Source organism: Thrips palmi, unplaced genomic scaffold (genome assembly GCF_012932325.1).
Source record: "Thrips palmi isolate BJ-2018 unplaced genomic scaffold, TpBJ-2018v1 HiC_scaffold_11, whole genome shotgun sequence".
NCBI lineage: Eukaryota > Metazoa > Arthropoda > Insecta > Thysanoptera > Thripidae > Thrips > Thrips palmi.
In genome coordinates, this window is record NW_023144622.1 from 7,977,559 (window position 1) to 8,005,492 (window position 27,934).

General features: G+C 49.2%; 4 protein-coding genes across 7 annotated transcripts; 1 reads left to right on the forward strand and 3 right to left on the reverse strand.

Annotated features, from left to right (window-relative positions):
- Nucleotides 1-3,706: 3,706 nt before the first annotated feature.
- LOC117639536 (histone-lysine N-methyltransferase, H3 lysine-79 specific-like) lies at nucleotides 3,707-7,386 on the reverse strand. Its single transcript, XM_034375298.1, has 6 exons — nucleotides 7,105-7,386; nucleotides 5,916-6,335; nucleotides 5,667-5,807; nucleotides 4,556-5,399; nucleotides 4,333-4,433; nucleotides 3,707-4,220 (listed from the first exon to the last, which is right to left on the reverse strand). Exons 1-6 carry the CDS (start codon nucleotides 7,213-7,215, stop codon nucleotides 4,194-4,196), a joined length of 1,644 nt encoding a protein of 547 aa, XP_034231189.1. The 5' UTR covers nucleotides 7,216-7,386; the 3' UTR covers nucleotides 3,707-4,193.
- Nucleotides 7,387-7,901: 515 nt separating this feature from the next.
- On the reverse strand, nucleotides 7,902-12,023 carry LOC117639784 (lymphoid-specific helicase-like). The gene is made up of 16 exons (XM_034375692.1): nucleotides 11,945-12,023; nucleotides 11,748-11,867; nucleotides 11,580-11,647; nucleotides 11,363-11,499; nucleotides 11,218-11,287; nucleotides 10,978-11,130; nucleotides 10,671-10,859; nucleotides 10,383-10,600; nucleotides 10,079-10,307; nucleotides 9,852-10,001; nucleotides 9,538-9,773; nucleotides 9,201-9,453; nucleotides 8,883-9,119; nucleotides 8,637-8,796; nucleotides 8,443-8,547; nucleotides 7,902-8,330 (listed from the first exon to the last, which is right to left on the reverse strand). The coding sequence occupies exons 2-16, from the start codon at nucleotides 11,755-11,757 to the stop codon at nucleotides 8,101-8,103; spliced, it is 2,445 nt and encodes an 814-aa protein (XP_034231583.1). The 5' UTR covers nucleotides 11,758-11,867; nucleotides 11,945-12,023; the 3' UTR covers nucleotides 7,902-8,100.
- A 418-nt stretch (nucleotides 12,024-12,441) lies between these two features.
- On the forward strand, nucleotides 12,442-18,504 carry LOC117639787 (UPF0430 protein CG31712). Of its 4 annotated transcripts, XR_004587384.1 has the most exons (6): nucleotides 12,442-12,733; nucleotides 12,989-13,111; nucleotides 13,189-13,438; nucleotides 14,683-14,881; nucleotides 14,962-15,017; nucleotides 17,048-17,130. XR_004587384.1 is itself a non-coding variant. In XM_034375694.1 (5 exons), exons 1-5 carry the CDS (start codon nucleotides 12,573-12,575, stop codon nucleotides 17,383-17,385), a joined length of 786 nt encoding a protein of 261 aa, XP_034231585.1. In that variant the 5' UTR covers nucleotides 12,443-12,572; the 3' UTR covers nucleotides 17,386-18,504. The 4 variants fall into 4 exon arrangements, 3 of the variants coding, with proteins under 3 accessions (XP_034231587.1, XP_034231585.1, XP_034231586.1); XM_034375694.1 differs by lacking the exons at nucleotides 14,683-14,881; nucleotides 14,962-15,017 and adding an exon at nucleotides 17,218-18,504 and having other exon boundaries at nucleotides 12,443-12,733; nucleotides 17,048-17,131; XM_034375695.1 differs by lacking the exons at nucleotides 14,683-14,881; nucleotides 14,962-15,017 and adding an exon at nucleotides 17,218-18,504 and having other exon boundaries at nucleotides 12,443-12,733; nucleotides 13,213-13,438; nucleotides 17,048-17,131.
- A 94-nt stretch (nucleotides 18,505-18,598) lies between these two features.
- LOC117639789 lies at nucleotides 18,599-27,899 on the reverse strand. Its single transcript, XM_034375700.1, is given in 10 exon segments — nucleotides 18,599-18,884; nucleotides 19,006-19,203; nucleotides 19,319-19,544; nucleotides 19,880-20,289; nucleotides 20,292-20,639; nucleotides 20,987-21,121; nucleotides 21,494-21,723; nucleotides 22,072-22,194; nucleotides 23,224-23,611; nucleotides 27,846-27,899. Coding segments are annotated over 9 exon segments (2,064 nt in total). The 5' UTR covers nucleotides 27,885-27,899; the 3' UTR covers nucleotides 18,599-18,884; nucleotides 19,006-19,038.
- Between the last annotated feature and the right edge of the window lie 35 nt (nucleotides 27,900-27,934).

Sequence of the window (27,934 nt, forward strand, 5' to 3'; positions counted from 1 at the left end):
AGCTCCAGAGTCGCTAAATGGAACTCGAACCGAACGTGTGACCCCACCAATGGATTGCTCTCCGAACGAGGGATCCATTGGTGGAGTCACGTTCGGTTCGAGTCCTGTTGAGCGACTCTAGAGCTCAAAACGCATCCGGAGTTTCGGCCGCCTCCACCGGTCTTCTGGCCCACTGTGGACTGCTCCAGAATTAGGTGGAGTGCGATGCGAACAGGAGGTTGGCGGCGTGGTGGCGTGTCGCGTGCCGCTGTCCATAACGCGACGAGTCGGCCGACAGTCACGTGACAGGGCGGCCGTTGCGACAACACGTGCTGTCAGAGGCCCGGCCTGGCCTGGCGCGGCGTGGGGCGTGGCCGGCAGCCTCCCCATCACGGAAACATTTACCGCATTGTTGACGATCGTGTCATGCCGCTGCTCCACGCCGCACCCCCGGCAGCAGACTGACTCCGAGAGTCGTTTTCGTCGCTCTGTCTCTCTCGCACCTAGACGGGACGTCGCCGTGAGCGCGACAGAGACAGGGCGACGAAAACGACTCTCGGAATCAGTCTGCTGCACCCCCGGCAGCCCTAAACGACATGCAGCGGTGTCCCCGGAGAGCGTCCCGGGGAGGGGGAAGGGGTGCGACTTAATGGAATGGGTAGAGCATGATGGAGGAGAGAGCGGCCGCCGTTAGGAGGAGGTTCGAGGGCAATCAGGTATTCCGCCATGATTGGCTTCGAGGGAATCTCGAGAAATACTACATTTCCCGGCGCCACAGGAAACCCTGAACTTTTCTTTACCATCAGGCACCGCCGCGGAAGCAACCTTCGGTTGTGCGAAGAAAATCGCAGTTACTCCCAAGTAACCGAGGGACGGATCGTCCAATAGGGTACTTTCGTAGATCCCTGAACCGGAAGCACACAGACGCCATTTGGCGGAATAATCCTGGAAAAAACAAGCCGACAGCCCAAAAGTTCGGCCACATTTGCATTCAACATCGTTTTAAACCTTTAGTTCAAGTGTGGCGAAACGTGTGCTATACTTTTCCGGGGAAGTTGTTTCCGGGCCCAAATGGGGTCGCTTGCTTCCGGTTCAGGATCTACGAAAGTACCCTATAAAACGGCATTTTGTCGGAATTTCTGGAAATTTTCCGCTGTTTTGCGGAAACAAAGCCCGCGGAAGTGGCTTATCCTGAGAGAAGAGTGTGCTAACATCTACGCGTGTGCGCAAATTAGCGCGTTTGTCTCCGTAATGTGGCTCCGTGAGTGTGTGCACGACGGCCATCTGTCTGCGTGTGTGTGCGTCAGTGCACCCGCCCGTCTGTGTGAGGTCACGGTACGGACATCGCCACATATGTCGTGCGGGGCGGAGCAGCGCGGGCAGCGCGCCGTCACTACCCCGGGCTTCTAGCGCGCTGGCGCGGCGGGTCTGGCGGGTCCTCTGGGACGCGTGGGGTATTCCCGAGGGCGGCCCGTCCGGCTTCCTCGCTCCCCGCCCCCGGACCGATACAAACGCCTCGTCGGCAATAACATTTCTATTTCCTCCAAAGCCGAGCCGGGCCGGCCAGAGCGGGGCCTTCTCGTTGCGCGAAAACGAGGAAAGCGAGCATCGTGGGAGAGAGGGCGTTTTGCGTTCGGCTTCGTCACCGCACTGCGTTGCACCCCGTCGACGTCCCGTGAGACGCCCCCCCGGCACCGCGGACCGTGCGAAAAACGGCGAGTCAAGTGGATGTGAATGTGCGTCTCAATCAATGTGAATGTGGCTGCCGACTGGCGCTGTCCGGACCGCGCAGCGCGGCAGCGCGTCACAGCCCAACTAGTGCGAAAACCGCGTGCCGCCCCAAACGCCGAATGAAAAGCAATTAGCGGTCCGGACCGCAGTATTAAATGCGGCGATTGGCTTGTTCAGCAGACTCATTCCGAGAGTCGTCGCTCTGTCTCCCTCGCACCCAAACGGGACGCCCCATGTGTGCGAGAGAGACAGAGCGACGACTCTCAGTCTGCTGTGGCTGGGGGCGCGCTGCGCGCTCGTCAGTGGAACAGGAGTCGCATGGGAGTGTGCACACTCGCAAAAAGAAGACTGCAGCGAGTGGGCGACACGGCAGACACGGCGAGTGCGACGTCCCGACACACTGCGATAAATCACAGCCCATTAGACAGCGGCCTCGGTGCCAGCCCTGCTTTTATCACGACGACCAACCCCTTCCCCGCCGGAGCCCCCCGCCCCCGATCCGCCCGCGCGGCGCCCCCCCTCGCCGTCTTTCGCTGGCTGATGCTGGCTGGGACAACTGGGGAAGCGCAACCAGAGGCTTTCTAATTTTCCCGAGTACTCCGGTCCGGACCCCGGCCTGGCCCGGCCGCCCCCTCCCCCTTGTCGTCTGTCGGGTTCGCTCTTTCTCGCCCGAAGCGCCGTGGCGCCGTGGCCTGAGCCCGGGCCGTGGCAGTGCCGTGGCAGTGCCGTACCCCGGCGCCGCGTAGCGCCGCGCGGCCAGGACTCGCAGCGGACCATATAATTGGATGACTCTGTGACTGGGCTTGTGTGTGTGCGTGTGTCGGAGGGAAGAACCTCGAGCGAGATTTAGCAGTGAAGCACCCCCTCCCCCTACTTTCAACTCTGCGTTCCCTCGCATGTTGCTCGCCCATTTTAGAAAAGTACCCCGCCAACACCTCTGTCTTTACAACGCTGGCGCCCCAGTTCGGAAGACTGACGTTCGCAAGAGTCGAGGGAGCACGGGACCTGCAGACGTACGGATTCGAACATGACCTCATTTTGCATACTACTGCTGCGCTGTGTCCCACCCACCCCGCCGAATGCTATGTCTGCGGACACCCAACCAAAGCCCCCAATCTGCCGCGTGTCGTACCAGGTCTGACAATCGCCGAACAGATAGGCCGGGTCGGCGAGCACGCGGTGCCAGCACCCCAGTCCGCCGTAAGCTCGAAGTAGGGGTGGCACCGCGCGCTGCCGACCGATTCGTCTCTGTCCGTCCGAGTCAGCATTGTCAGCCCTTGCTTGACGTCCGGGGGGATGCTGCTGAGCCCATGGCACCACGCAGTGCTTCTTTTGTTTGCTCCAGTCGGCCGGATTCCAAACCGGTGCCGCTGAGCGGTGTCGAAGCGTGCCAGCGTCGACAAACCGACTGACGATTGTAAAAGGCGAAAGATAGAACGAAGTCGTGATAATTATTTTAATTACCTATGAACCTACATAAACCGACAGAACAAGAGCAATTTTTAAATCAACTATAACAAAGGTTATTATTAATACAGGAGGATGTTGGCAACATTGGTCGAAGGAGACGTCGTACAGACATGAAAAGTGGAAACATTTGTTAACAATATCGAGGAGCCCCTCAATCGGCCCCAGACAAGCATCGAACATACTTTTCTAACATACGTTTCTAATGAGCAAAGAAGCGGTTTATAGACAAGTATGTAAGCAATTTCATAATAGATATTAACAGGTATTATATGTATACAAAAATAATTTAAATGTAATTGCACTATCATATGCAAGATGATAGGAGCCGTGACCGGACAGAAAACCGCATGAGCTCAACAATTCCCAAGTGGCACTCTGTACGGTGACGACTCACAGTGTCCTAAGATAAAGTAACATGGCAGCACTTGCAGCTCGGCTACTTTTTGTTTGTTTTTCAGCTGTTCTCTATTTTTTGGGATCCTGGAAAATGATGAGACAAAAATCATCATTTGATTTTTTTCAGCCATTTTAGCGGACGCACAAAAGAGAGGTAGTTCACTTACGATTTGAATCAGCGGGCAGAAGCACCATAGTGACGGACAACGTAGGGGTGCCACGTCAGAGTCACGCTCGACAAGAGCAAGTCTTGTCGCCTCTGCAGATCCTTCTGCTTCCACAAATCTAGTCTTCATTTTTGTCTCCACTAGTGTCCCTTCTTCTGTTGCCACTTTTGGCCCTGGCCGGCCCAACTTCCGTATGCACTTCTCCACTCTCGCGTCTTGTACGATTTGGACCATCCACCGTTTCGTATCTAACTAGTCTGGCTGGAGGGGCTCGTTATGACTTGGAGGCGCTTCGAGGCGACAGATCGTCTTCGCCTGACGTCCTGTTGCTGCTCTGGGTCGAGCATTCACAGGCTCTTCGATTCCCGTGCTCAACACCAAATGCACAAATGTTACAGAAATTTTGAGCCAGTCTTGCCGAGAGTTTTATTGTCGTAACAAATATTTATTTTAATACAAAAAGGCTTGCAAAAAATGCTGAAATAGAAGGTCAAGTAAAAATTAGGATTGTGTGCCGTATTTAGGGCCGATCGTTATGGATGCAGCACGAGTTTTTGCATTTTGAACGATGACTGAATTTTTGACATACCTGATTTGGCTCCTGCCCACACTCCAGTAAATGTCGTTCGAGGGACGTCTTCCACCGAAATGCACGCTGGCAGTGCGGACACTCCTCTTGGGGGCCGGTATCTGCAACAAATCGTAAAAAGGCACCAGAAGAAGAAAGTTAATCTTAAGATTGAAGTTAATTGTTAAGTTAATTAAGATTAAAGTTAAGATTGAAAGTTAATCGAGCTGCTCGAATTTCATACCGGTTCTTTCTTGGTTTTCCCTTTTCAGCCGTATCTGATTTTGTTCGGCCAGATCCGTGGCTCTTAGGAATGCCCGCTGTTCTTCAGTCATTTCCACGGCTCCCTGCACTTCGATGGGAGGAAGGCCTCGCTTTTTTCTGTAACGATTTCGTTCCCGCGCCCGTTTTCTCTCCTGCTGTTCTTCAGTCAGTCCCATGGCGTAAAGTTCCCGTTCCGAATTCACTTCACCACACTTTAGTCTTGCACGGAGTAGCTGTCGTTCCCGGTCATACTCGCGTTTCCGCTGCCGCTGTTCGGCAGTCAGGTGTCTCTGACGTTCCCGGTCCAGCATGCGTTTCCGCTCCCGCTGTTCTTTTGTCATGCGCCTCTGGCTTCGGTCCCGGTCCCGGTCATGCTGGCGTCTTCTTTCGAGGGCTTCTGTGGTCAATATTGGTTGTCGTCTTTTAGGGGCATCGGCCTGAAGTTCAGCCTGAAATTCAGCCTCAGGTTCAGCCTTAGCTCTTGATTTAACCCGAGGTTTAGCCTTAGGTTTCGCCTTGGGACGTTTAGCCGCCTTAGGACGTCTAGTCTTAGGACGCTTCGCCTTAGAGGGTTTAGCCGAAGGTTCAGACGCAGAAGGGTCGGTCGAAGGTTCAGCCGTGGGAGGTTCAGCCACATAAAGTTCTACTATAGGTGCCGCCAAAAGAAGTTCAGACATAAAATGATCATCCGGATATTCGGGCGAAGGAGATTCAGGCGAAGGGGGTTCGGTCTTCGGGAGTAAAGCCGAATGAAGTTCAACCTCGCAAGGAGGTTCAGCCATGGGAAGTTCATCCTCGGACGTCGGATCACAGCCATCAGAAACCTTAAACACAAAACGACAAAAATGCTTCATGTTTACTTTGTTGAAACGCAGGTCTCTCATGATAATACTGTAGATCAGTTCACGGTAACGACTGGGCTTTAGAAACGGTTAACGCAGGAATTTAGGGTACAGTAAATACTGGGCTTTGGCTACGGTAACTACTTAAGGAAGTTGCCAGGACATTTATCTTTCAGTGTATTCTAAAAAGTACTACAGAACGAAGGAATGGAAGATAAAATCCTCCCGCACTGCCCATCCCAATCTTACCGAGGTGTGTTCCTGAGTGCACGCGGGCAATTCCTTCCCGCCGTTTTGCTCCAGCGTAGGACCTCTATTCGGCAATTCTTTTTGCAGTCGTTCTTTTTCTGAGAGCAGTTGTTCTTGGTCCAGCAGCTCTTCTTCAGAATCCTAAAAAAAAAAATTGACAAATTGACAAAAAGTTATGCCTGACCGTAATTTTTTTAAAAAGCTATTTTTTGAGTACAAGCTACATAAGAGAAGAAAAGCTGAACTTACAAGTGAATCGGGCTCATCTACAAGCACCCTGGTAACAGCCAAAGTAGGGGTACCCATGGCCGACATACGCTCAACAAGAACAAGTCTAGTCGCCACACTTGTTCCCCCGGCTTCCACCATTTCAGTCTTTATTTCTGTCTCCACTTTTGGCTCAGCTTCTGTCTCCACATTTGGCTCAGCTTCTGTATTCACTTCTGCACCCTTGAGTCTTACACGGCGCATCTGAGCTATCCGCCGTTTCGAAACCAGCTGCTCTGGAATGAGGCTTTTTCTGGCTCGAAGGCGACGACTTATGTCTGACTGACATTTCTTTTCCGGCTGTTCCTCATTGAGCATTTGGGGGCTCTTAGAATTGCACTTCTCTGCAGGCAGTATTGTTTCCCTTAGAGTTGATGCTTCGGGATTTTCTTTGTTGACATCCTGAAACACAAAATGCAAATATTACAAATTTAAAATTGGGCTAGTTTCATCACAAAAGTTTTATTAACACTTTAAAATTGTTAAGTTAGTTTTGATAAAGAAAGTTCATATATAAGGTAAAAGATTGTAAATTCACTTTGTTCAATATTTTCACCAGGATTTGACTGCCAATTTCTATTTTGTCTGTATTTGTTGCACTTTGTTTAATAATTTCCTGCAAACTATCAAGTGAGTTGAGCACATATATTAAGACCATAAATACCCATTTCTTGAATAAATCATTGAAAGAAGCTGATTGTAATGATTGGACTTGAAGTGGAAATATCTTGCAGTCCTTTTGACAAGGATATGTGTTTCAAATATTTCAGAGGGCCCTTCCTGTTCACTCCAGCTCTGCTTGGAACCAATGGTTTTACGTGTCCCCACTTGGGCGGGTACCCTCAGCCACCCTGGTGCTGAACCTGACCATAACACTTCCATGAGAGAATATCATGAGAGTGCTCTCATAGTAGCACGATGGGATATAATGGCAGCGCAATTTCGTCGTCAGGAACAAGAAACAGCAGATGCTTTAATGACAAAACTTGACTTTCAGAGGTTAAGAGGGGGAAAAGGAAGAATGCTTTGACATGACCATAGGAATTAATTTGGGGAAAAATTGTGTTGAAATGCATTATTCCTTATTTAAATAGTCTAAAAACAACCCTTCCGTACAATTCTATACCGGCGAAGTTAGGAGACGCAGTGAACAGTACACTGGTGTACTTACGCTGGTCTGGCCAGGACAAGCGGCGACTGGCGCCCAAAGGCGCGAGACTTCCTGCGCAAGCCCTGAACCTCCTGGCTCAGAAAGTATGGCTTCCGTATTGGCATCTTCCATTGTTCCCGACCCGATTAACTCCCTTCACATTAGCCATAAAACTCATTGACGATGCGAATTATTATTTTAACGTAAACAAAGAGCGGCCATCTTTTTCTTTTGATGGACTGCAGTTTTTGATGAGAAACTACGCGGTCAGCTTCCAGACAGCAATGTATGAGAAACTCCAAAGAACGGTTTCGTTTCCCTCGTGAATGCTGAAGTACAAGTTACTGTTCAAGTTTATCACCGCGGCACCTCGAAGGGCACAAAGGAGAGGACCTCCGAAATGGCACCCTCGTAGCCACCACCAACACCAAACGACGCTGCTCGGTGTGGGAGGCGAGCTGCAAACATGCCCCCCCCCCCCTCCCCGAAACGCCTTGAGGCGCCAAATCTCAAATTCGATGCAACAGCCCAGGGCACTCCCAAAGCAAAGTCATAGTTTCAGCCAAAATGCATCAATGAGGGATAGCAAGAAAAAGACAAAAGAACTGTTCAGGATTGCATACAATTTATTAATGCAAGAGATAAATAACATTTATCTCTGTTAATACTGAGTATTGTATGTGTTGTACCTACAAAAGTTTACATTTAATCAAATCATAAAACTAATAGAAAAAATTGCTAATCGCAAGTATACAAAGATAAGACTGTCAGTGTGATAAGTGTGTGCCGATAGGCAAAGAAATTAGAATAAAGGTACATTTCAAAGAAGTCAATTAATCAGATTGAAGAGAAGCAATAATTAAAAGAAAAACAACATATTAATAGATTCATTGGTATAAAAATAAAACTGAGGCAAACACTGCCCAAATCCATGCATCTACATGGCATCACAATTAATTGATCTCTGATAAAAAATAAGATACAAAAATACATAAACTAGGATAGTTCTTAGGCATCTTAGAAAGCACTGCTACCACTAAATCCTGAGTCAGTACTGTTTGTTTCAGTAGTTGTATGCGAACTTAAGCTGATAGCATCTTGAGAATCAGAACATTCACTTGTGGAATCAATATCAGAAAGATGAATAGATGGAGCATCATCAAGTTCAGCATCAACTTCGTCTTTCAGTTTAGAACTGAACAAAGCATTTCGATCACACAGAACATCAAGTTCTTCTTCTGAATAAACTGTAACCAAAGATTTCAATTAAAATTAACCACAAGCAAAGAAAACTGAGCAGACAAAAAAAAGGAACACAGGCAACTCTAGTCACAATGCTAGAGATCTTACTGTACTGACCTAAACCATTTTTGAAGACAGCTTCAGTTTTATCTTTGGGTTGAAGTAGGTTCCTGAGTTCATCCAAACTTACTACGTCATTTTTCTTGATATTCTTAAATTTTCCTAAAAAAGGAGAAAATAGAAGATTTGCATGATACAACAGCACAGTAAAAGAACCTCAACTTTGAATTAAAATTTACAGGGTTCCTCACCATGTTGAATTACAACTTTATCCAGCTGTTTCTTTTTCTCAGCACAATTAACAAGGTGTTCATCCATAGTCCCTCGAACCACAAACCGATAAACAGCAACAGGTTTGGTTTGTCCAATTCGATGGCAACGATCCTGAGCTTGTAAATCACATTGTGGATTCTGAAACACAAAATAAATATCAAATTAGATATGCTTCATCACATATATGTCTTCTTGTAATTTAGACACAAGATAAGATAACTTACCCAATCACTATCATAAATTATAACAGTATCAGCAGCAACTAAATTTATTCCAAGCCCACCAGCTCGAGTGGATATCAGGAAACCAAATACATCATCCTCAGAATTGAATTTCTTGATACTCTCCTGTCGATCAGCTAGGTCACATGATCCATCTAGTCTTGTATATTGATAATCCTTCATGATAAAATAATCCTCTATAATGTCAAGCATTATTTTAAAATTGGAGAAGATCAGGACCTGAAAGTGGGAAGTGGTATTAGGTCTATTCTATACATTATACTATGACTAAATAGCTAGTGAAAATTACAGCCAAATTACCTTGTGGCCATTCCTTTTGAGGCGGGTTAGCATAGCATCTAATATCTGTAACTTCCCAGATCGATGAATAATATTTTCATCAATTTTCAACATGCGAGTTCCAGGAATAACTGGAAAACTCGCAAGATATGGGTGATTGCAAATCTGCCTCAATGCTGAAACTGGGTTTCTTATTCTAACTTCAGTGATAAATTCTTCATCTGGCCCAGCAAGGCCTTCCAGAAGTTTATCACAGCTCTCCTCAGGACCCCAGCTAAAAAAGAAATAAGGAAATTTACATAATCCAGAAAGTTGTATGTTAACAAACTACAAGAGATCCATATGTTTGAATGATTACCTATCCTCATGGCAAAACAGAGGTCCATCCCTGAAAGTACTTAGAGGGATTCCACGAGCCAGCAATTTGTAGTCTCCAGAGTTGACAGGGACAGCCGTCCTCCTCGTTGAACGTCTGAGAGTGTTAAGGCTATCATTTTCAGTTACTTCTTGCTCAAGATCGGAAGATTCGAATTTAGCACTGCGACGGGCTGCTTTCTCCAGGGCATAAGGGTCCTCCCAAGCTTCTTTCCTCCCCTGCCAAGATAAAAAGGTTTGAATAAAGTTAGGAGAGAGTAAACCACTGCAGCATTAACACACTAGAAAGATACACACCATTAATTTGTATATGGTTTTCTCCACAATTGCAGAGTACAAACGGTTTTGCCAGTCGGTCATCTGGGCATAAATGATGATTTCCTTCTTAGGAGGGAGATTGAGACCAACGTCTGCCTTGACACGGCGAAGCAGGAATGGCTTCAAGATCTGTAATAAGGATAATTTAAAGTTGCTGGTCTAAAGACTCATTTATTCTTTCTTAAGAAATCCTACTTGGTACAAACCTTATGCAGAGTTGTAACAACTTTATCCTTTGCCTCAGCCTCAACAATTTTCTCATTGGCATCAGATGCTTGCAAAAATGAAGCATCAAACCAACATTCAAACACATCAATGTCATTGACAATATTAGGAAGAATGAAATTTAACAAAGACCAAAGTTCTGTCATATTGTTTTGCAGGGGAGTTCCCGTTAAGAGAAGACGATTAGTGGTATTAAACCTTCTTAACTCACTGCAAGAAATAAATTATTTAGTGACCAAATTGATGCACATAGGAACACCTACCACTACAAGTGACAAAACTTACTTGACAAGGAGACATTTATGATTTTTCAAGCGATGTCCTTCATCAACTATAAGGTACCTCCAATTAATTTTGCGAAGAGATTTATCTCTGAGAGGAGTTTCATAAGAAGTGATGATAACTGGATATGTGTCTGCCTTGCCAACAGTGCTCTTCTTCAAAATACCACCTTTCAAAAGATTTCTTTGTTGTTGGTTACCATGATACAGTAGCACTGGGATCTAAAAAGAAAAATGCAGAGATAAATAAAAATTCAAATCCAAAGAAGTTCCAAAATGGATTAAAGAATACCTTTGGAGCAAAGTTTTGAAATTCAGCAACCCAGTTATGAAGAGTTGATAATGGTCCAATGACAAGAAATGGAGCCTCTCCACCAACTCCCATTTCCACCAGGAAGCATATCAATGCAATGACCTGCACAGTTTTTCCTAGTCCCATTTCATCAGCTAGAATTCCATTAGCTCCATTCAAGTCTAATGCCTGCAAAATCACATTCCAATAAAAAAGTTATAAAGTTATTCAGTTTGCACTCAAACATGCCTTCACATCTAAAACTGTCCAATTAGATTGAAATATACGGGACGGGCCAAAAACTTACCACCAACCATTCAAGACCGTCAAGCTGATAGTCACGCATAATGGCACCTTCCAAAAGTTTAGGCTGCCGAATGGATACCTCAAGGTTCTGTGCATTAATGTATGTGGTACCACCAGACGGAACAGATTCCTCATTACTTCTTGGCTGTTTGCTCTGAAACCGAAGATGATCCAAACCATAAGCCTTGTAGGACTAAAAGATAACATTGCATCTATGAAGCCCATATGATGAAATCCATACCTTCACTGATGGAGCGTTGTTAGCTTTCCTTTTCCTGCCACGAGCCGAACCTTTGGAAGACCTTTCGTCGCTGAAAAGCACAGGCACGAAAACATCAATTTCTGGTACAAGCACTGAAGCAAGATATTAAGAAACTTTTATGCACCTTTTGGGAAGCTGCTTTTGAAGGTTTTCATTCTGCTCCATCCTCTTTACAAGCAGCTGAGTGAACTCTTCACTGACAGACAATGCATGCATGGTTCGCTGAATAATACTTTCACGATACTCTTCATCGCTCATGTTCTAAGAAATAAAGGATACAACAAAAATGTAATGACATTCAGACGGCAATAGATTAAATGCTTATTTGATAAAATACATACCCTCTTACTCCGTGGCAAGCTGCTGTGAGAAGCCATTTCCTTTGATATACTGAAGGTGGGATCATCATCTACAAAACGTAACAAAATTGAAATGACAGCAAATAAACCGTGATGCAAACTGCTAGAGCCAACAGAAAAGAAAATATTAAAGCCACGAGATCTCCTAACCTTTCCCCATCTTCACTGGACAATCGGTCGAGCTGTTTCAACAAGAAGATTGAGTTGATACGCAGCCAATCTTAGAGATTCGTTGAGGCTACAGGTGTGGCGCACTAGAATAATTGGCTACTACAAAATATTAAATAGATTAGACATCAATTCAAACGGAAAACCGGCTCCAAATGACAGAACTGAACTCAACTGACTCTGTTCCCGCCGGAGACTCCCGCGCTCTGCCGCTGATTGGTCGAGAAGGCACGGAGTGCACCAACTGCTCTTTTCGACACTCTTTAAAGTGCACGTTTAAATTAGAAGCGTTCAAACACGAATTGTTCAAAAAAAATATTTTTAAAAGTGCTTCTTTAATTTTTTAAGTCAAGTAAGGTCAGCAATAACAAATGCATCAATTCGTCTTCGGTATCAGTCGGTGTTTGAGTTCAGAGTGTTGGTCATTTCTGTTGAGCAGCAGACGATGACAGCAAACTTCCTTCCGCCCTGCAGTCACAACAAACATTACTCTAAATTTGAAACTTGGTTTGGACACCTAAGCCTGAGATTTAGAAATTCTGCCTCATATGTTTTTTTGTTCAGAAAAGTATCTAATCTAACTGTTCGTCCTTTTTTTTTCCTTAAGCGTGTAGCGCGCGGTAACCTGAATTCAAACTTAGCGCGGTTATGTCTTTGTCGTCCGCCGCTAGAGAGCGCTTCTGCACGTCTGCTGAAATTCTCCATCTTGTGCATTTCCTCTTTACCTCGCTCATCAACGTTGTTTCGTATTTCTTCGTTGTACAAATTGGCTGATTAAGTTAGTTAAATTCTCTCTAGAGGTTCACAATGGGCCATTCTCGGTCTAGGAGTAAATCCCCCCGCAGCAAATCTCCTTCGCGGAGACACAAAAGCAAGCATTCGAGAAAGAGGTCCAAATCACGGGACAGAGTGAAAACATCACATAGTAAACACTCAAGGAAATCTAGAGAAAGAAGTGCCAAGCCAAGGTAAATCTCATTTTCTCTCGCCAGCATTTTCTTTGTCAGCATTTCGTACTTAAATTATTTTGAGGGAATTATTTAAATTTGGTTAAATTTCCCTGCAATTAAACTGAAACTTTGTCATCGTTCTTGCTCTTTAATCATGGTTATTGGGCAGTGTTAAACGGCTTATTTTGCACTGCAGTCTGACCTTTCGACTATAATTTACTCTATTCTTTGTGTAACACATGGTTTTATTCGTTTTTTTTGTTTGTTTTTCAGCCACAAACATGCACGGTCTGGGTCTTCATCAAGTAGTTCATCATCTTCAGATGAATTCAAAATGCACACAAAGAAACGCAAGATGGATGAGGTTGAACGATTGGCAGAAATGGAAAGGCAAAGGTTTGTACACAATCTTTCGCATTGAAATTCTGCTCTAATACTCTGTTTTGAATAGAAAAATTGTATATACATCTTAGAAATTCTTTGATTGTCTCTCACAGGCGGCAGCGGGAGATGGAGCAACGCCTAGTTGAAGAAGAGACTGCAAAACGTATAGAGGAAATGGTTAAAAAACGTGTAGAAGAAGAATTAGAAAAAAGGAAAGAGGAAATAGAGCAAGAAGTTTTAAGAAGAATAGAGGAGGCCAAACGAGAAATGGAGAAGGAGATGATGGAGGAGATGGAGAGACGTCGCCAGGTGCTACTAGAAGAGGAAAAGAAAAGACAGGTAAGAACAGGTCTTTGTCTCTTCGTCAAAACAACTGACTTCTACCTTACAGATAATCGAGTATCTCCAGAGCCGAAATTGTATTATGAAGTTCATTGACCCTTCCCATAGGCGCCAGCAGTTCGTTTTTTGTTTTCAAAGAACTTCTAGTTTCCTATCAGTGCTTTGTCTGACTTCTTTCACTGAGTGATTTATGTTACTGCTTGTGTGTGTGAAAAGCAAAGTGACACCCATTTTAAACATACTGCTCTTATGCATGCATTTTCACTTTGCTTTTGACATTTAAAAATATATATCTGTACAGTTGTCTTTTTTTGTTGCTGTTTTTTTTTAAATATTTTTTTTTAAATCAATTTAAATGTTTGCCGTATATCTTGGACAATCCTTTCCCCAGTAATGTTTTTGATACATACACTTTTATTTGTTTCATTTTCATCTTCATAGTTATAGAACCACCTAAGTTTGGCCTCAGTACAGTATCCAAGTGTAGACATCTACCTAACGTTTTTTGTGCTGTATCATCTTTTTATGGTGCAAGTTGTTCTTTTTTTTCACACCATCATTGATATTATTCAAAAAATATAATGTTGTCCATCCTAATATTGCAAAATGGTGCATATAATGCTCTGTTGTGAGACTGTCTCATTTTATTTACGTATAATATAATCCCAAATTCGAGCGTAGGTCTCGTATTCGGATGATGGATGTGTGCTGATAAATGTTAGTTGTGAATGATGCTGCACATGAAATTTGGTTCACATTATGCGCAGCTTTTCACACTGTCATTTTCACTGCAAAGTAGTGCATTTACATGTGCCATGAAACACAGTGTCACATGGTAAAGAGACTTATTTCAATTCCTCTCTGTAATGTAGTCTTCTCATTCTGGAGAGATTTGTGTTACCTAATTTTCTTTCTGACAATTTTGCTATAACTGATTCTTTTTTATCCGTAAGTCCTGAAACGTGATAGACAGAAAGAATCCTGTGCATTGTAGCTTAATAAGTGTGTACTTCAAACATTGAGCCAGCTAAGTTTTAATTAACTTGCAATTAAATTTATGAGGGTGTCAGTATGTTTTATTCTTATAATTTACGAAAAACTACAAAACACCATAAATTAATGGTCTTTTTACAGCAGTCAAGACCCCTCTTTTAAAGTTGAAGAAAATAAAAGTGCCACTTTTCTTCGATTCAGTTTCCTCCTTAACATTCTGTATTGACCCCTCACCCTTTCTTGTCAAGATACGGGATACAACTTTTTTGCATGCATGCATTGGAGCATGCGCTCACTGGTTTGCGGAACTCAGGGAACACAACAAGCAGATTGAAGGCTTAGTTCGGCTAAAGTGCTTTGCAGCAGAGTCTTACAGCTGAGGAAGACTGAGGACTTAAAGCAGCCAGACATGCTGCGGGTTTGGTGGTCCTCGTCTGCACCATCAAGGTATTATATCCTAGTTTTATTGCAACCCTTCCATAATGTTCTCTGATTATAGTTGTTTTGTCCCATGATTCCCCTTGCAGGCAGGTTGCTTGTGGCTTTTAGTGTCAGCCACGTGAAGTTTACGCTGACTCTTGTGGTAAGTAGTTGCTGGCCCGTCTTCCACACAGATACTCAGTATTTTCTTTTGTTTTTCCCCTCTGTAAATGGGTCATATAGGTGGGAATTTCCTGTGTACTCCTTGCTTACACACCATGAACATACTTCTTTGTAAATTGCTTGTCATACAAGACCAAGTATCAAGTTTTCCCATAGCAAGCAGTTAATCTGGGAAGTTCTTGTTTTCTCTGGACATCCAACCACTATGATTTTAAATAGAATATGGATACAATAGCTTTGTGAGAATTGGCCTTGTAAATGTGTCTATGTAAGTGTTTAGCTCTTGCTCAGAATTAGGTCCATTTACTTCTCATTAATGCACTCATTCTTAGTGAGTAATTAAAAAAGAAGTTGGGTAGAGTTTTTATTAACTAACCAATTTTAGAAAAAACTTTGTGGTGATTTTATTTTTTATTTACTCAGGGGAAGCTTTTTTATGGAAGTAATGTTACCTTACCTTCAAGAAATCCCGTTCATCATTTATGTTTTGCATATAGATCTGTAGATTTGTCACTAAAGCTCATAGTGTAGATTTTGCATCTGTCACTTCTAGCTTTTAACCAAAGCCTACTTGATCTCTCTACTTTGATGCACAGAACCACTTCACTTTGCTTCATGTGTAACACCACATACATGCCCATTCTCTTACACAAATGGAGTACATAGTATTGTAGTATCCAAGTCACAGACAATGCAGTGGGCTGGCAGCAGGCATCTTTTGACTTTTGTACCGCTGTACCAATGTGTATCTGAATTGTATTTTTAAATTACCCTTCCTTAAAAAGATTTCATTGTTTTCATTTTAAATTTATTATTAATCGTTGAAGGAAAGCTTCTTGCTGCATTTGCTCTCCAATATGCCAGTTATTGATTTCTTTTTATCTTACAAGTAATTTTTTTCCCTCCTGTGGGTGTAAGATGAGCCACTGTGTCACAACTGGGGCTGTAGATATGTTTTTCTAACTGCTACCAACACTGCATTTGTAGGTTTTACAATTCAAGTGCAAATAAAAATTGACATAAATCAAAAATTGATTATTGAAATATTTGTTGATTTGTTCTTAGTTGTGTTCTGTATTTCTAGTCAGCTACTTGATTGTTTCCTCATTTGCATGTGTGTTAGTTTGTGAGGAAAAACAAACATGATTTCAAAAGACATTCATGATTGTGAGAAATCCATCAGTTTGATGTGTAGCATGTCTCTCATGATACATATTTATGTGTGTGCTGGGACAAAATACATCATTTTCTGAGTGTCGTTCTAGAATCAAATATCACTATAGCCTTAATTTATGTGACCTTCCCAAGCTTTCATGTTTCTTTCTTTTATTTCTTTTCTCATTTTTTTCTTAATCTCCCTTGCCTTTAATTAAAAATTTGTTTTCAAAATATTTGACTACTTTATACATTTGTAGTTTCTGGCATGACACCAGAAAGCAGTTGCTTGTAGGGCAAGGGCAATTGTGGCAATTATTTAGGGGGAAGTACAGTGTTGTGCATATGGGCCCCCTAGCCTGCTTATAATCCCCTGCTTCTTATACATTTCATAACACACATTTATTTACTGGGCTATTTGGTGTTAAAGCGCGTTAAATGGTCTTTCTTATTTCCCTATCTTGTCATAATCCACGTGCAACTTTGTTCTTTTGCCTTGAAGGTGTAAGAAGGATTCATGTGAGACACTTTCTAGGCAGAAGAGCCATGGGTAGGACAGTATTATAGTTTATTTTTATTATTATATCAAAGGGGTGTTGGTGTGGTTATCTTGTTCCAGCAGAAGAGCACATGGGTACAGCGACGCAAAATCAACGATGCCTGCCGACCTGTTCTCCCTTTTTTCTGGACCCTTACTCTTGTGTGGCGATTTCTATAGGTTTACCGCACTTGACAACTGCTTTGTTTCTTGTGATATACAAAAGCATTGCAGCTGAATAAATTTCCCCCGCAGGGATAATGGGAAATGGTGCTTCTTTTTAGAGCTGTGCTAATTTTGCTTTGCTTTGTTTGTAGGAAGAGGAAGAAAAGAAACGAGAAGCCCTGGAGCAGATCATGGCAGAAAATAATCGGAAAATTGAAGAAGCACAACGAAAATTGGTGAGTTGTCTTGTTGTTTTGTTCCTTGGATCTATGTATTGTTTAGTTTATGCCTTTTGCCTTGACATTGATGTCTTGCTTTTCAGGCTGAAGAACGACTTGCAATGGTTGAAGAACAACGTAAAATTGAAGAAGAGAGGCAGCGATTACGCAAAGAGCAAGAGAGGCGGGTTAAGGAAGAGCAAAAGAAAATTCTTGGAAAGAACAATTCAAGACCTAAATTGTCCTTTTCTCTTAAACCTGCTGTCTCATGACAATGTTATATGTTAATTTATGACAAACTCTTATTACTTATAATTAATTTGTTGTTGGTTCAACTGCATGTCATTCCATTTCACTGTGGAAGTGATATGTGCAAGGAAGTTATGCTTGGAATGGGAAGTGGTGGTTTAACTGTCACTTTTGCACATTCAGTGATAATTCTGTAATACTAATAATGATTTATACAATGATGAACTTAATTATTATGATTGTAATCGAAATTTATAGGCCATTGTTTGTTACACTACTTAAAAATGTTGCTAATTTTGCTGTTTCTTATTTGTTTTGATTTTAAATGCTAATTAGGCAATATCCAACTCTTATGCACTGCTTTCTTTCTCACTGTGTTTCTGTGGAAGATTGTTTCTTCATGATTGAAAATGTGTTTTGAATCATATAATTATTATGATGCAACCATCAATCAACTTCCAAAGAGATGTTGCCAATCCTATTTTCTTGTAATTTTGCCAAGTTTTTTCTATATGACCCCTCACTTTTCTCAAATACTAATGATACCTGTGGACCACTTTCTATATTCATTTTTTATGTGTCTACCAAATTTACTCTACCAAAAGAAACTGTCCAACTGTCTTTAAGTAGTTTTGACTATTTTTGTTACACAATAAATAACCATTTTGGTGGAAATTTTATTCCTTTTTTTTTTCTTTAAGATTATTAAAGGCTTTAGATAGAACTGGTGTTTAGATTGTTCTTGCATTGGTTGCTAAAGAATTGTTTAAATGTATGCTTTGTTCTTTGTTTCTAAATATTATTTCATGATGTGCCAGGAAAATTTTTGGCTATCATTTTGATATGCTGAGAGAAACGTGATAGCTGTTATTTCAATGTTAAGTAAAACAATTTATTAATTGTACTCTTTCATATTTATTTCAGTGCAGTGATCATGATGCTGTGTCTCAGAGAGTCATGTTGTTTCAACTTAATCAACAAGGTTTTAAGAAATCTATCCATCTTTTCTTTGGTAGCCTTGAATTTTGTTCAATAACTGAGCAGAATCATGATATAGTTTATCTGTGTCTCAAGCAAACTTCCTGTAATCCCAATACAATTTTTTTGCAAAGAAAATTAATAAAAGAATGGAGGTATGACCAGTTTTGTCGCTTTTTATGTCCCTTTAGTGTGCAACAGAGTCTACGGCTGTCTCGTTAAAGTGACTTCTGTGGGGAGACTCACTGATAGAATGCATCAAAGTTGTATCATCTTTTATTCGTTTTCAATCATACATAATTAAACTATTCTCTTAAATCAGTCAGTCTGTATCTGGTTGGCTTTTTCAGCCGGATTCTATACATAAATCACAAATGTTTTCTTAACCGGAAGTAACGCCTGCTGGCTCCTGATCGGACGGCGCCCACGCCGGCTTGACTCTGTTGAGGTCTGCAAGGGGTGGCAGATGGTCAGTTCAGTCCAGTGCAACACCGGGCAGAGCGATTCCGAGCGATGTTTTCGTCGCGATGTGAGTCTTGCAGCCCTACGGGACGGTCCATGAGAGCAAGAGAGACAGAGCGACAAAGACGGGACGGTCCATCATGAGAGCAAGAGAGACAGAGTGACAAAGAAAGTTCAGACTAACGGTCTCGGCCGAAACGCACCTGACGCCAAGGCCCCCAAGGCTGTCACCGTCGTCACCACCACCACCAGACGAGCGCCGGCGGCCCGTGCCGCCACTTGTACACCAGGACCACGGAGACGGCCGTCACCACCAGGATGCTGGAGACGGTGTAGGACGGCATGCAGTCCTTCTTCTCCACGATCACGTCGGCGGGCACGATGGCGTCCGTCTCGTTCAGCTGGTGCCCAGAGTGGTTGGAGAGAGAGAGAAAGACGAGCGATTCAAAGAGTCATTTCGCCGCTCTGTCGGGGTGTTCCGCAGGGTGCGAGAGAGACAGAGGCAAGGCCACCCACCTTGTTGGTGAACTGGTGCAGGAAGCGCACCTCGCTGCACAGCAGGTCGGCCTGCCGCAGCGCCCTGGCGCTGAGCGCGGCCAGCCCGTTGGTGCCGCTGTGCCGCTGGTCCAAGGGGAGGTCCACTGGGCGGCCCTGCAGCCGCAGCCGCACGTACGACACACTGGCGAAGAGCACGGACAGGTGGCGGACCGTGCTGGCCAGCACCACCAGCGCGTCCTGCAGGCTGCAACGCAGGCAACGCAACGCCGGACTCATTCCGAGAGTCGTTTTCGTCGCTCTGTCTCTCTCGCGCCCACAAGGGACGCCCCACGAGTGCGAGAGAGACGGAGCGACGAAAACGACTCTCGGAATCAGTCTGCAGCAGCACTGTCAGTGAGGTCCAGGGTCTCCGAAGCGGGGTCGTCGTTTGCGCGCGAAAAACAGAATGGAATTCCCTCCCCCCGGAAAGTGCAAGTGGAGCGGTTGGCTCCGCGAGGGCGGCGGCAGGCGGAGCGCAGTCGGGTGTCGCGTGGGAGGGGGCGGTCTGGGGGCAGCCTGTGTTCCACGTGTTCCACTCACCTGTAAGTCTCGTTTCGGGGGCAATGCGTGATCGGCGCGATCGTTCGCTTTTTGTCTTTGCCCGCCAGGTGGCGCTCGCGGCGCCGGCGGACGGCGCGAATCATGTTCCTGGCATTGAGGGACAGGTGGATGCCGTTCTCGGACACGTCGAAGCAGCCGTTGCCCACGACGTCCCCGCCGAACGGCGACCGGGACCGGGATCGGGATCGGGACGGGGAGCGGGAGCACATGGGGGAGGGGGAGGGGGAGGTGAGGAAGAGCGGAGGGGAGAGGTCGGCATGCTGGGGCAAGGCCATGCCGTTCAACAAAATCGCCAATTCCGCCTCACAGCCACCGTGGCGGCCATGCCTTGGAGAACACACGGAAAGAGTGTCAGTCGCACAGACCCTCGCCAAGCTAGCTACTTTCAAAAGAGGGAAAACAGTCCGAAAGAAGTGTCGGAAAAAATAGAATTAGTATCCGGGACCTGTGGGAGTGGAATGCAAAATTGGTTGGATGCGTCCGCCGTGTCAAGTTTTCCGACACAGTCGTAGATGCAAGTTGAAAAAGGTGTGTTTGGTATACGCTTCTTTGTTTCCGCTGCCGCCATGCGACGCGGTGCCGCGGTGCGGCGCACAGTGGGCCAGAAGCCGGTGGGCAGGGAGGCGAGCGAGGCGCTGAGCGCGGGGTCCGCGTAGTTGACGGAGGGGTCGAGCAGCGGGTCCAGCGAGCTGTCCGGAGGCTCGCGGCTCAGGTGCTGCGTGCTCAGGATGGAGGCGATCTGGAGCCGCGGTCAAGGGACGTGGGTCAGTGGCGAGAGAGGCGGAGCTACAAAGCGCTGCACAGTGGGCCAGAAGACCGGCGGAGGCGGCAAAAACTCTAGACGCGTTTTGAGCTCCAGAGTCGCTAAATGGGACTCGAAACGAACGTGTGACCCCACCAATGGATTCCTCGTTCGGAGAGCAATCGATTGGTGGGGTCACACGTTCGGTTCGAGTCCCTTTTAGCGACTCTGGAGCTCAAAACGCGTCTAGGGTTTTGGCCGCCTCGACCGGTCTTCTGGCCCACTGTGCGCTGTGCGGAACGCGCCTTGGTGTGTCGGCACGGTGCAGAGGGGCGGTGACTCACCTCAGACAGGCCCTTGCTCACTGCCAAGTCGAATGCCGTCTGACCCCGGCGGTCCTTGATGTGCACCTTGGCACCGGCCTGCACCAGGGTGGCCACCACCTGCGTCCTGCCCTGGTTCACCGCCCAGAACAGCGCCTGCGAACAGCAAACGGAAACGTCCTTGCAGTTCCAAAACCACGAGACTTTAAAGTGCGGAGCGTGGAGAGAATTTTGCGAATTTCGGCACCACTCCGCTGGCCGCCACGTTGCACAGTGGGCCAGAAGACCGGCGGAGGCGGCCAAAATTCAAGACGCGTTTTGGGCTCCAGAGTCGCTAAACAGGCCTCGACTCGAACCGAACGTGTGACCCCCACCAACGGATTGCTCTCCGAACGAGGAATCCATCGGTCACACATTCGGTTCGAGTCCCATGTAGCGACTCTGGACCTCATAACGCGTCTAGAGTTTTGGCCGCCTGCGCCGGTCTTCTGGCAAATCCACTGTGCGTTGCCCTCGGCGTTGCCTCACCGTCCAGCCCTGGCTGTCCTGCAGGTTGAGGTTGCAGCCCTGGCGATGCGACAGCCGCCGCACCAGCTTCTCGTGGCCCTCCTTGGCGGCGAACATGAGCGCGGAGATGCGGTGGCGCTCCACGGCGTTCACGTCCACGTTGTAGGCCAGCAGCAGGTCCACGCAGCGGAGCAGCTTCTCCTCGTTCTCGCGCGACGACGCGCACGCCGCCATCAAGGGCGTGAACAGCTCTGCGAGCAGAAACCACGCTCTGTCTCGGTGTCTCTCTCGCACCCCAACGGAAGGCCGCACGAGTGCAGCAGAGAAGGAGCGACGAAAGTGGGCCAGAAGACCGGTGGAGGCGGCAAGAATTCTAGAAAGGGACGCGGTTTGAGCTCCAGAGTCGCTAAACGGGACTAGAACCGAACGTGTGACCCCACCAATGGATTCCTCGTTCGAAGAGCAATCGATTGGTGGGGTCGCACGTTCCGTTCGAGTCCCATTCAGCGACTCTGGAGCTCAAAACGCGTCTCGAATTTTGGCCGCCTCCGCCGGTCTTCTGGCCCACTGTGCGCCGCGGCGGCTCGGCGGCGGCGTACCTTTGTGGAAGTTGGGGTTGCCGCCCTCGCCGAGGAGGACGTCGACCAGGTCCGGGTGCCCCATGGAGCAGGCGTACATGAGCGGCGACCAGCCGCCCTGGAGAGTTTGGTTCACGGACACACCTGGCCGACAGCACACCGTGAGAGCGTCAGCGCGTTGCACGGACACCGCAGCATCGCAGCAAAGGGAGGGACTTTTGATTGGGCGTCAGCAAAATAGAAAAGCGGTAACAAAAGTGAATGCATGGAAAACTTCTCTTAAAGTATTTTAAGGGCGGCACAGCGATTTCGCCGAAATTGGAATTGGTGGTTCGGAACAAGCAGCCTCTGCGGAGGCAAAGGGCAGGGAGGACGCTGGATCAAACGAAGCGCCCCGTCGCCCCGTGGAACCGCACTCCCTCGGGTGGAACGGAGGCACCAATGCGGGCACGCCGCAAAAACAACAGTGTCGCTCCTTCTCTCTCTCTCGCACCCCTGCGGGATGCCCAAAAGTGCGAGAGAGACAGCGCTACGGTCGCCGAGCTCTGGAGCGCCTGGCGGGTAGGCCGCCCAGAGGCATCCGTGTCCGGCGGGCCGGCCTACCCGCCGTTGGTAAGGCGCTCCCGGCCGGCAGCCGTCTGATTCCGAACACTGCTTCGTCGCTCTGTCTCTCTCGCACCCCTACGGAACGCCCCATGAGTGCGAGAGAGACAGAGCGACGAAAGCAGTGCTCGGAATCAGACGGCAGCAGGACCGTTTCGTCACCCTGTCTCTCTCACATCATAACGGCGTCCCCGACGAGTGCGACAGAGACAGAGCGACGAGGCGATGCTTTGGAATCTGGTGGCCGTCCAACCAGTCCAGGCTGTTGCTGTCCGTTGGCGCCCCGCCCTGCCGGGGAGTGCGGTCCGATACGCACAGTGTGCCAGAAGACCGGCGCAGGCGGACAAAACTCACGCGTTTTGAGCTCCAGAGTCGCTAAAAGGGACTTGAACCGAACGTGTGACCCCACCAATGGATTCCTCGTACAAAGAGCAATCCATTGGCGGGGTCACACGTTCTGTTCGAGTCCTGTTTAGCGACTCTGGAGCTCAAAACGCGTCTAGAGTTTTGGCCGCGCGCCGGTCTTCTGGCACACTGTGCGACGCGGGATGGTACCGTGCTGGTACGTACCCTTTCTCAGAGCATTCCGGACGCCTTCTATGTTACCGCGGATGGTGGTGAGTCGCAGCTCCTCCAGGGCCTTGGTGGACTCGTCCTTGGCCGCCGGCCGGTCCCTACGCGTCAGTCTGTGGCTCAGCCCGTTGCCGATCTTCTTCTCGATGCCGTTTCCAACTCCATTTCCAGTTCCGTTTCCAATTCCGTTGCCAGTTCCGTTGCCGACTCCGTTTCCGATTCCGTTTCCGACTCCGTTAGCAACTCCGTTTCCAATCCCGTTGCCAGTTCCGTTTCCGACTCCGTTTCCAATTCCGTTGCCGACTCCGTTGCCAGTTCCGTTTCCGACTCCGCCGCTCTTCCCGTTGGCAATTCCATTCCCGTTGGAGACCACCGTCTGCATCGCCTGAAAATAAAAACACGTAATACAGTGACAGTGAAACAGTTGTCGCGTCTGTTTGAATCGATCTGGCGCGTTGGGCCACGGTCGAGCTGTCCGCCGCCCCGCCCCGCCCCGCCCCGCCCCGCCGTGCGGCACGCGCCCTCAAGTCTCGGCTGGCACCTCGTACCGCCTGATTAATCGCCCGGCCAGAAGGTGCTCCTTCTCTCTCGCACCCACACGCAACGCCCCGCGAGTGCGAGGGAGACATGCGCTTTGATCTGCCACCGCGGTTCGAGGTTCGATTCCCGGCGACTCCGGCGGCGGGTGTTTTTCTTTGCCGCCCCCCGCTGCACCGCCACTGGCGCGGCAGACGAGCGGCAGACGTAATGCCGGCTTGCGTCCGCGCCGTTTGACGCACCGGCCGTCCAAGTCTCCGCCGGGCCACCCCGCTCTGTCTCTCTCGCACCCCTGGAGCGCGCCGCGAGTGCGACGGAGACAGAGCGACGCCGCGACACTTCGGAATCGGCCGACCGCGTCTCGGGGCGAGCACAGCGCCGTAACTGGGCGGCGTTCCCGGGGCGGTTACGCGGCCGCAATGGCCGGCCGTGGTCTGGCCGCCCGCCAGGCCCGCCAGGCCCACCAGGCCCGCCAGGCGCTGCACAGTGGGCCAGAAGACCGGTGGAGGCGGCCAAAACTCTAGACGCGTTTTGAGCTCCAGAGTCGCTAAATGGGACTCGAACCGAACGTGTGACCCCACCAATGGATAGCTCTCCGAACGAGGAATCCATGGGTGGGGTCACACGTTCGGTTCGAGTCCCATTTAGCGACTCTGGAGCTCAAAACGCGTCTAGGGTTTTGGACGCCTCCACCGGCCTTCTGGCCCACTGTGCGCTGCTAGAGGCCAGTAGGTTGATTCCGAGCACCACTTTCGCCGCTGTCTCACTCGCACCCTTGCGGGACGCTCCATGAGTGCGAGAGGGACAGAACGACGAGGGCAGTTCTCGGAATCAGTCTGCGCAAGGCTGCTGCAGCGGGAGCGCCGCCTGCTGCCGTGGTACAGTGTACAGTCGCCGGCGTGCAGCCCGCGTCCCGCGTCGGCACTGTACAGTCCGCTCCGCCGCGACGCGCTGGGCCACTGGGCCACTGGGGCGCGCGTCCACCGCGGGCTGCGGGCTTCGGAAGACGGGCTTCGGGCCCCGGGATTCGGGCTTCGGGATTCATGTTTCGGGCTTGAAGCTTCGGGCCTTGGGATTCGGTATTCGGTATTCCGGGCTCCGGGCTCCGGGTTTAGGGTTCGGGATTCGGACTTCGGGCTTCGGGCTTCGGGCTTCGGGCTTCGGGCTTCGGGATTCGGACTCGTCGGGTCGCCGGCGGGAATCGGCCGAGCCTATGCCGATAAGCCCTTGGATCAGCCACCAAAGCCCCCCCCCCCCTGTGGATTTTTGCCTGTCTTTCAAGCGGCAATCTAGTGGGCAAAGGGACAGAAGGGCTATTGTCCTTTTGCCGGGCGCGATCACTCCACATCAGAGCCACCAGTTGAAATAGTTGAAACGTGTTGTCGTGGTCGTGATTGTTGTGTACATGCTCCTCGTACTCAACGTGCATTCCCCTCCGAAATCGGGGCAGCGATCCGTGGCTGTGTTGTTGGCTGCCCTGCTGGCGTACGCCGCGTGCGCCGCGTGCGCTGTGCGTGCGGAGTGCTTCACTTTCGAGTGTACACTGTCGGCGCTTCTTTAGGGTCGCATTATCGGCACAATTGCGCGTCCCATAACAACGGCGACGTGACGTGTCCTGTGTCCCGCTAAGAATACCGCGGCGTGGATCGGCCCAGCTGCGCGCTGTCGCGGTCCCCCTCGCACTCGTGGGGCGCGCCGCGGGGACCGCGAGGGGTGCGAGAGAGACGGAGGCACGGCGAGATAAAGCGCGAGGGTGTTGGCGAGGACCCACAGCCACCCCCGACCCGAGGCTCGGGCACTGGCAGCACTGGCGCTGGGAGGGCTAGACTGCCCCACTTGCTGTCACGCGCAGATTATAGCGTCACTGTTCGAAGTAGTCTTGGCGGCGATCTCGCACTGCTCGGCCTGCTCGGCCGTGAAGGCCGCCAAGGGTGCGCGAAAGTGCGGCAGCCGTGTTGCTTACACTGTATTTTTTGGGGGGTAGGGGGAGGTGTGCACCATAAACTTTAAAATCGACCGTCGAAGAAGAGGCTAAAAAAGAGCCGTGTTGCTCACACTGCTTTTTGTGGAGAGGAAGGGGGGAAGGTGCCCCCTGAACTTAAAAAAAAAATGACCATTGAAAAAGAAACCAATAGTGGTTGGATCCAGGACTGTCAATCTTAATTAATTCAGCAAGGAGTGGCATGTCACACCCAGCCGCCGATCAGCCCTGCCAGTAACCAACAGTTTGTCCACGTTCCTAAAAATTTATTTTTTAAAATTTAAAGAAGAAGGCCCAGCCGGTGTTTGAACCCAAGTCTGCCACCGCAAAGGGGATGGGGCAGACGCCGCACAGTGGGCCAGAAGACCGGTGGAGGCGGCCAAAACTCTAGACGGGTTTTGCGCTCCTGAGTCGCTAAATGGGACTCGAACCGAACGTGTGACCCCGGAAATGGATTGCTCTCCGAACGAGGAATCCATTGGTGGGGTCACACGTTCGGTTCGAGTACCGTTTAGCGACTCTGGAGCTCAAAACGCGTCTAGAGTTTTGGCCGCCTGCACCGGTCTTCTGGCCCACTGTGCGCCGCCGCGTGGCAGGGCAGCAGTGCAGGGCTGCAGGGCCAGGGCCGCGGGCAGCCAGAGGGTAATTGCGCGTTCGGGCCTGGCGGCCTGGCGGTCTCACGGTTCGGCGGCGCTTCCTGCCTCTGTTTCTCCGACGGCTCTGTCTCTCTCGCACCCTTACGGGGCGCCCCGTGAGTGCGACAGAGACAGAGCGACCAAACGGCCCTCCTGAACCGCTCGGCAGGTGCGCCACGGCGGCGCTGCAGCGCCACTGGTCTCTGTCTTCCCTTCCTCTGTCGTACCGCCGAGCGGTTCGGTCGCTCTGTCTCTCTCGCACCCCTTTGGAGCGCCCCGTGAGTGCGACAGAGACGGAGAGACTCTTCTGAATCGCTCGGCTGTCGTCCCTAGTCGTCCCTCGTCGCGTCAGTAGTTTATAACCGTCTCCCCCGCCCCTCCCTCCGGTCCCCACATGGGCCACATGGGCGCGTGCGCGTGGCGTGCGCATAGCGCGGCGTCGCATGACGCGAGCCAGCAGGTGAGACGGAGTCTGAGATCATGGATGAGATGGGCATGAACGAGCCCCCCTCCGATCTTACAAGCTGATTCCGAGAGTCGCTTTTCGTCGCGCTGTCTCTCTCGCACCCCTACGGAACGCCCCTGAGTGCGAGAGAGACATTGTCGGACCACTGCAAGGGGCGAACACTTGATGAACCTCCGGCCCGACTCCGTCGCTCTGTCTCCCTCGCACCCCTACGGAACGCCGCGTGAGTGCGAGAGAGACAGAGCGACGCTCCGTCCAGCGGAGCGCCTTATCTGCGGAGGTCGGCAACGCGCGCACGCGGCGGCCCGGCGGGACTGCCTACCGCCCATCATTACCATTGCCATTAAGGGCTAGACCACACATGATCGGCGGGCCGGGGGGCAGCGCGGCGCAGCACGCGGCGCGAGGCTTGTTTACGTTTTCGTTCGGTTACCGTTCTGGTTTCGTGAAAGCCCCTGGCCGGCAGAGACAGAGGCAGAACCAGGACGAACGAAACTTCGATCCCTTTGCCCTTCAGACTTCAGGCTTCAGGTCGGGGGTTGGGCAACACGTGTCCCGAGCGCTGCCAATGTAGTGACTACACTGCAGACTGATTCCGAGAGTCGTTTTCGTCGCTCTGTCTCTCTCGCACCTTTACGCGACGCCGCGTGAGCGTGAGAGAGACGACTCCCGATCAGTCAGCTGTAGTCTCGCAGCGCCAAGGCATGCCGCGTTGGGCGGCGCCCGAGAAACGAAGGCCGTCTTATAAACACCAGTAAATCATGCGGGTCACTAGTTCCGTCGCTGTCTCTGTCGCTCTCGTAGGGCGGCCCGTGGGGTGCGAGAGAGACAACGGTGCTGCAGGAGCGGCGTCAGCATCGGACTGTCAGTGCAGTCCCGACGTTGGAGGGTCGTTCCACAGTGCATCCCTCGAAACGTTTCCACAACACAAATGGGAGAGCGTCACGCTTCCGGGCCGATGCCGGCCGCCCGATGTCGAATGTCACTACAGTGGACTCACTTCATCCCCCTGGCCGCCCTGGCTCTGGCTGGACTCCATGTCCGCCGCGCTCCGCCGCGCTCCTAGCTGCGGCCGTCCGTCCTCTCGCC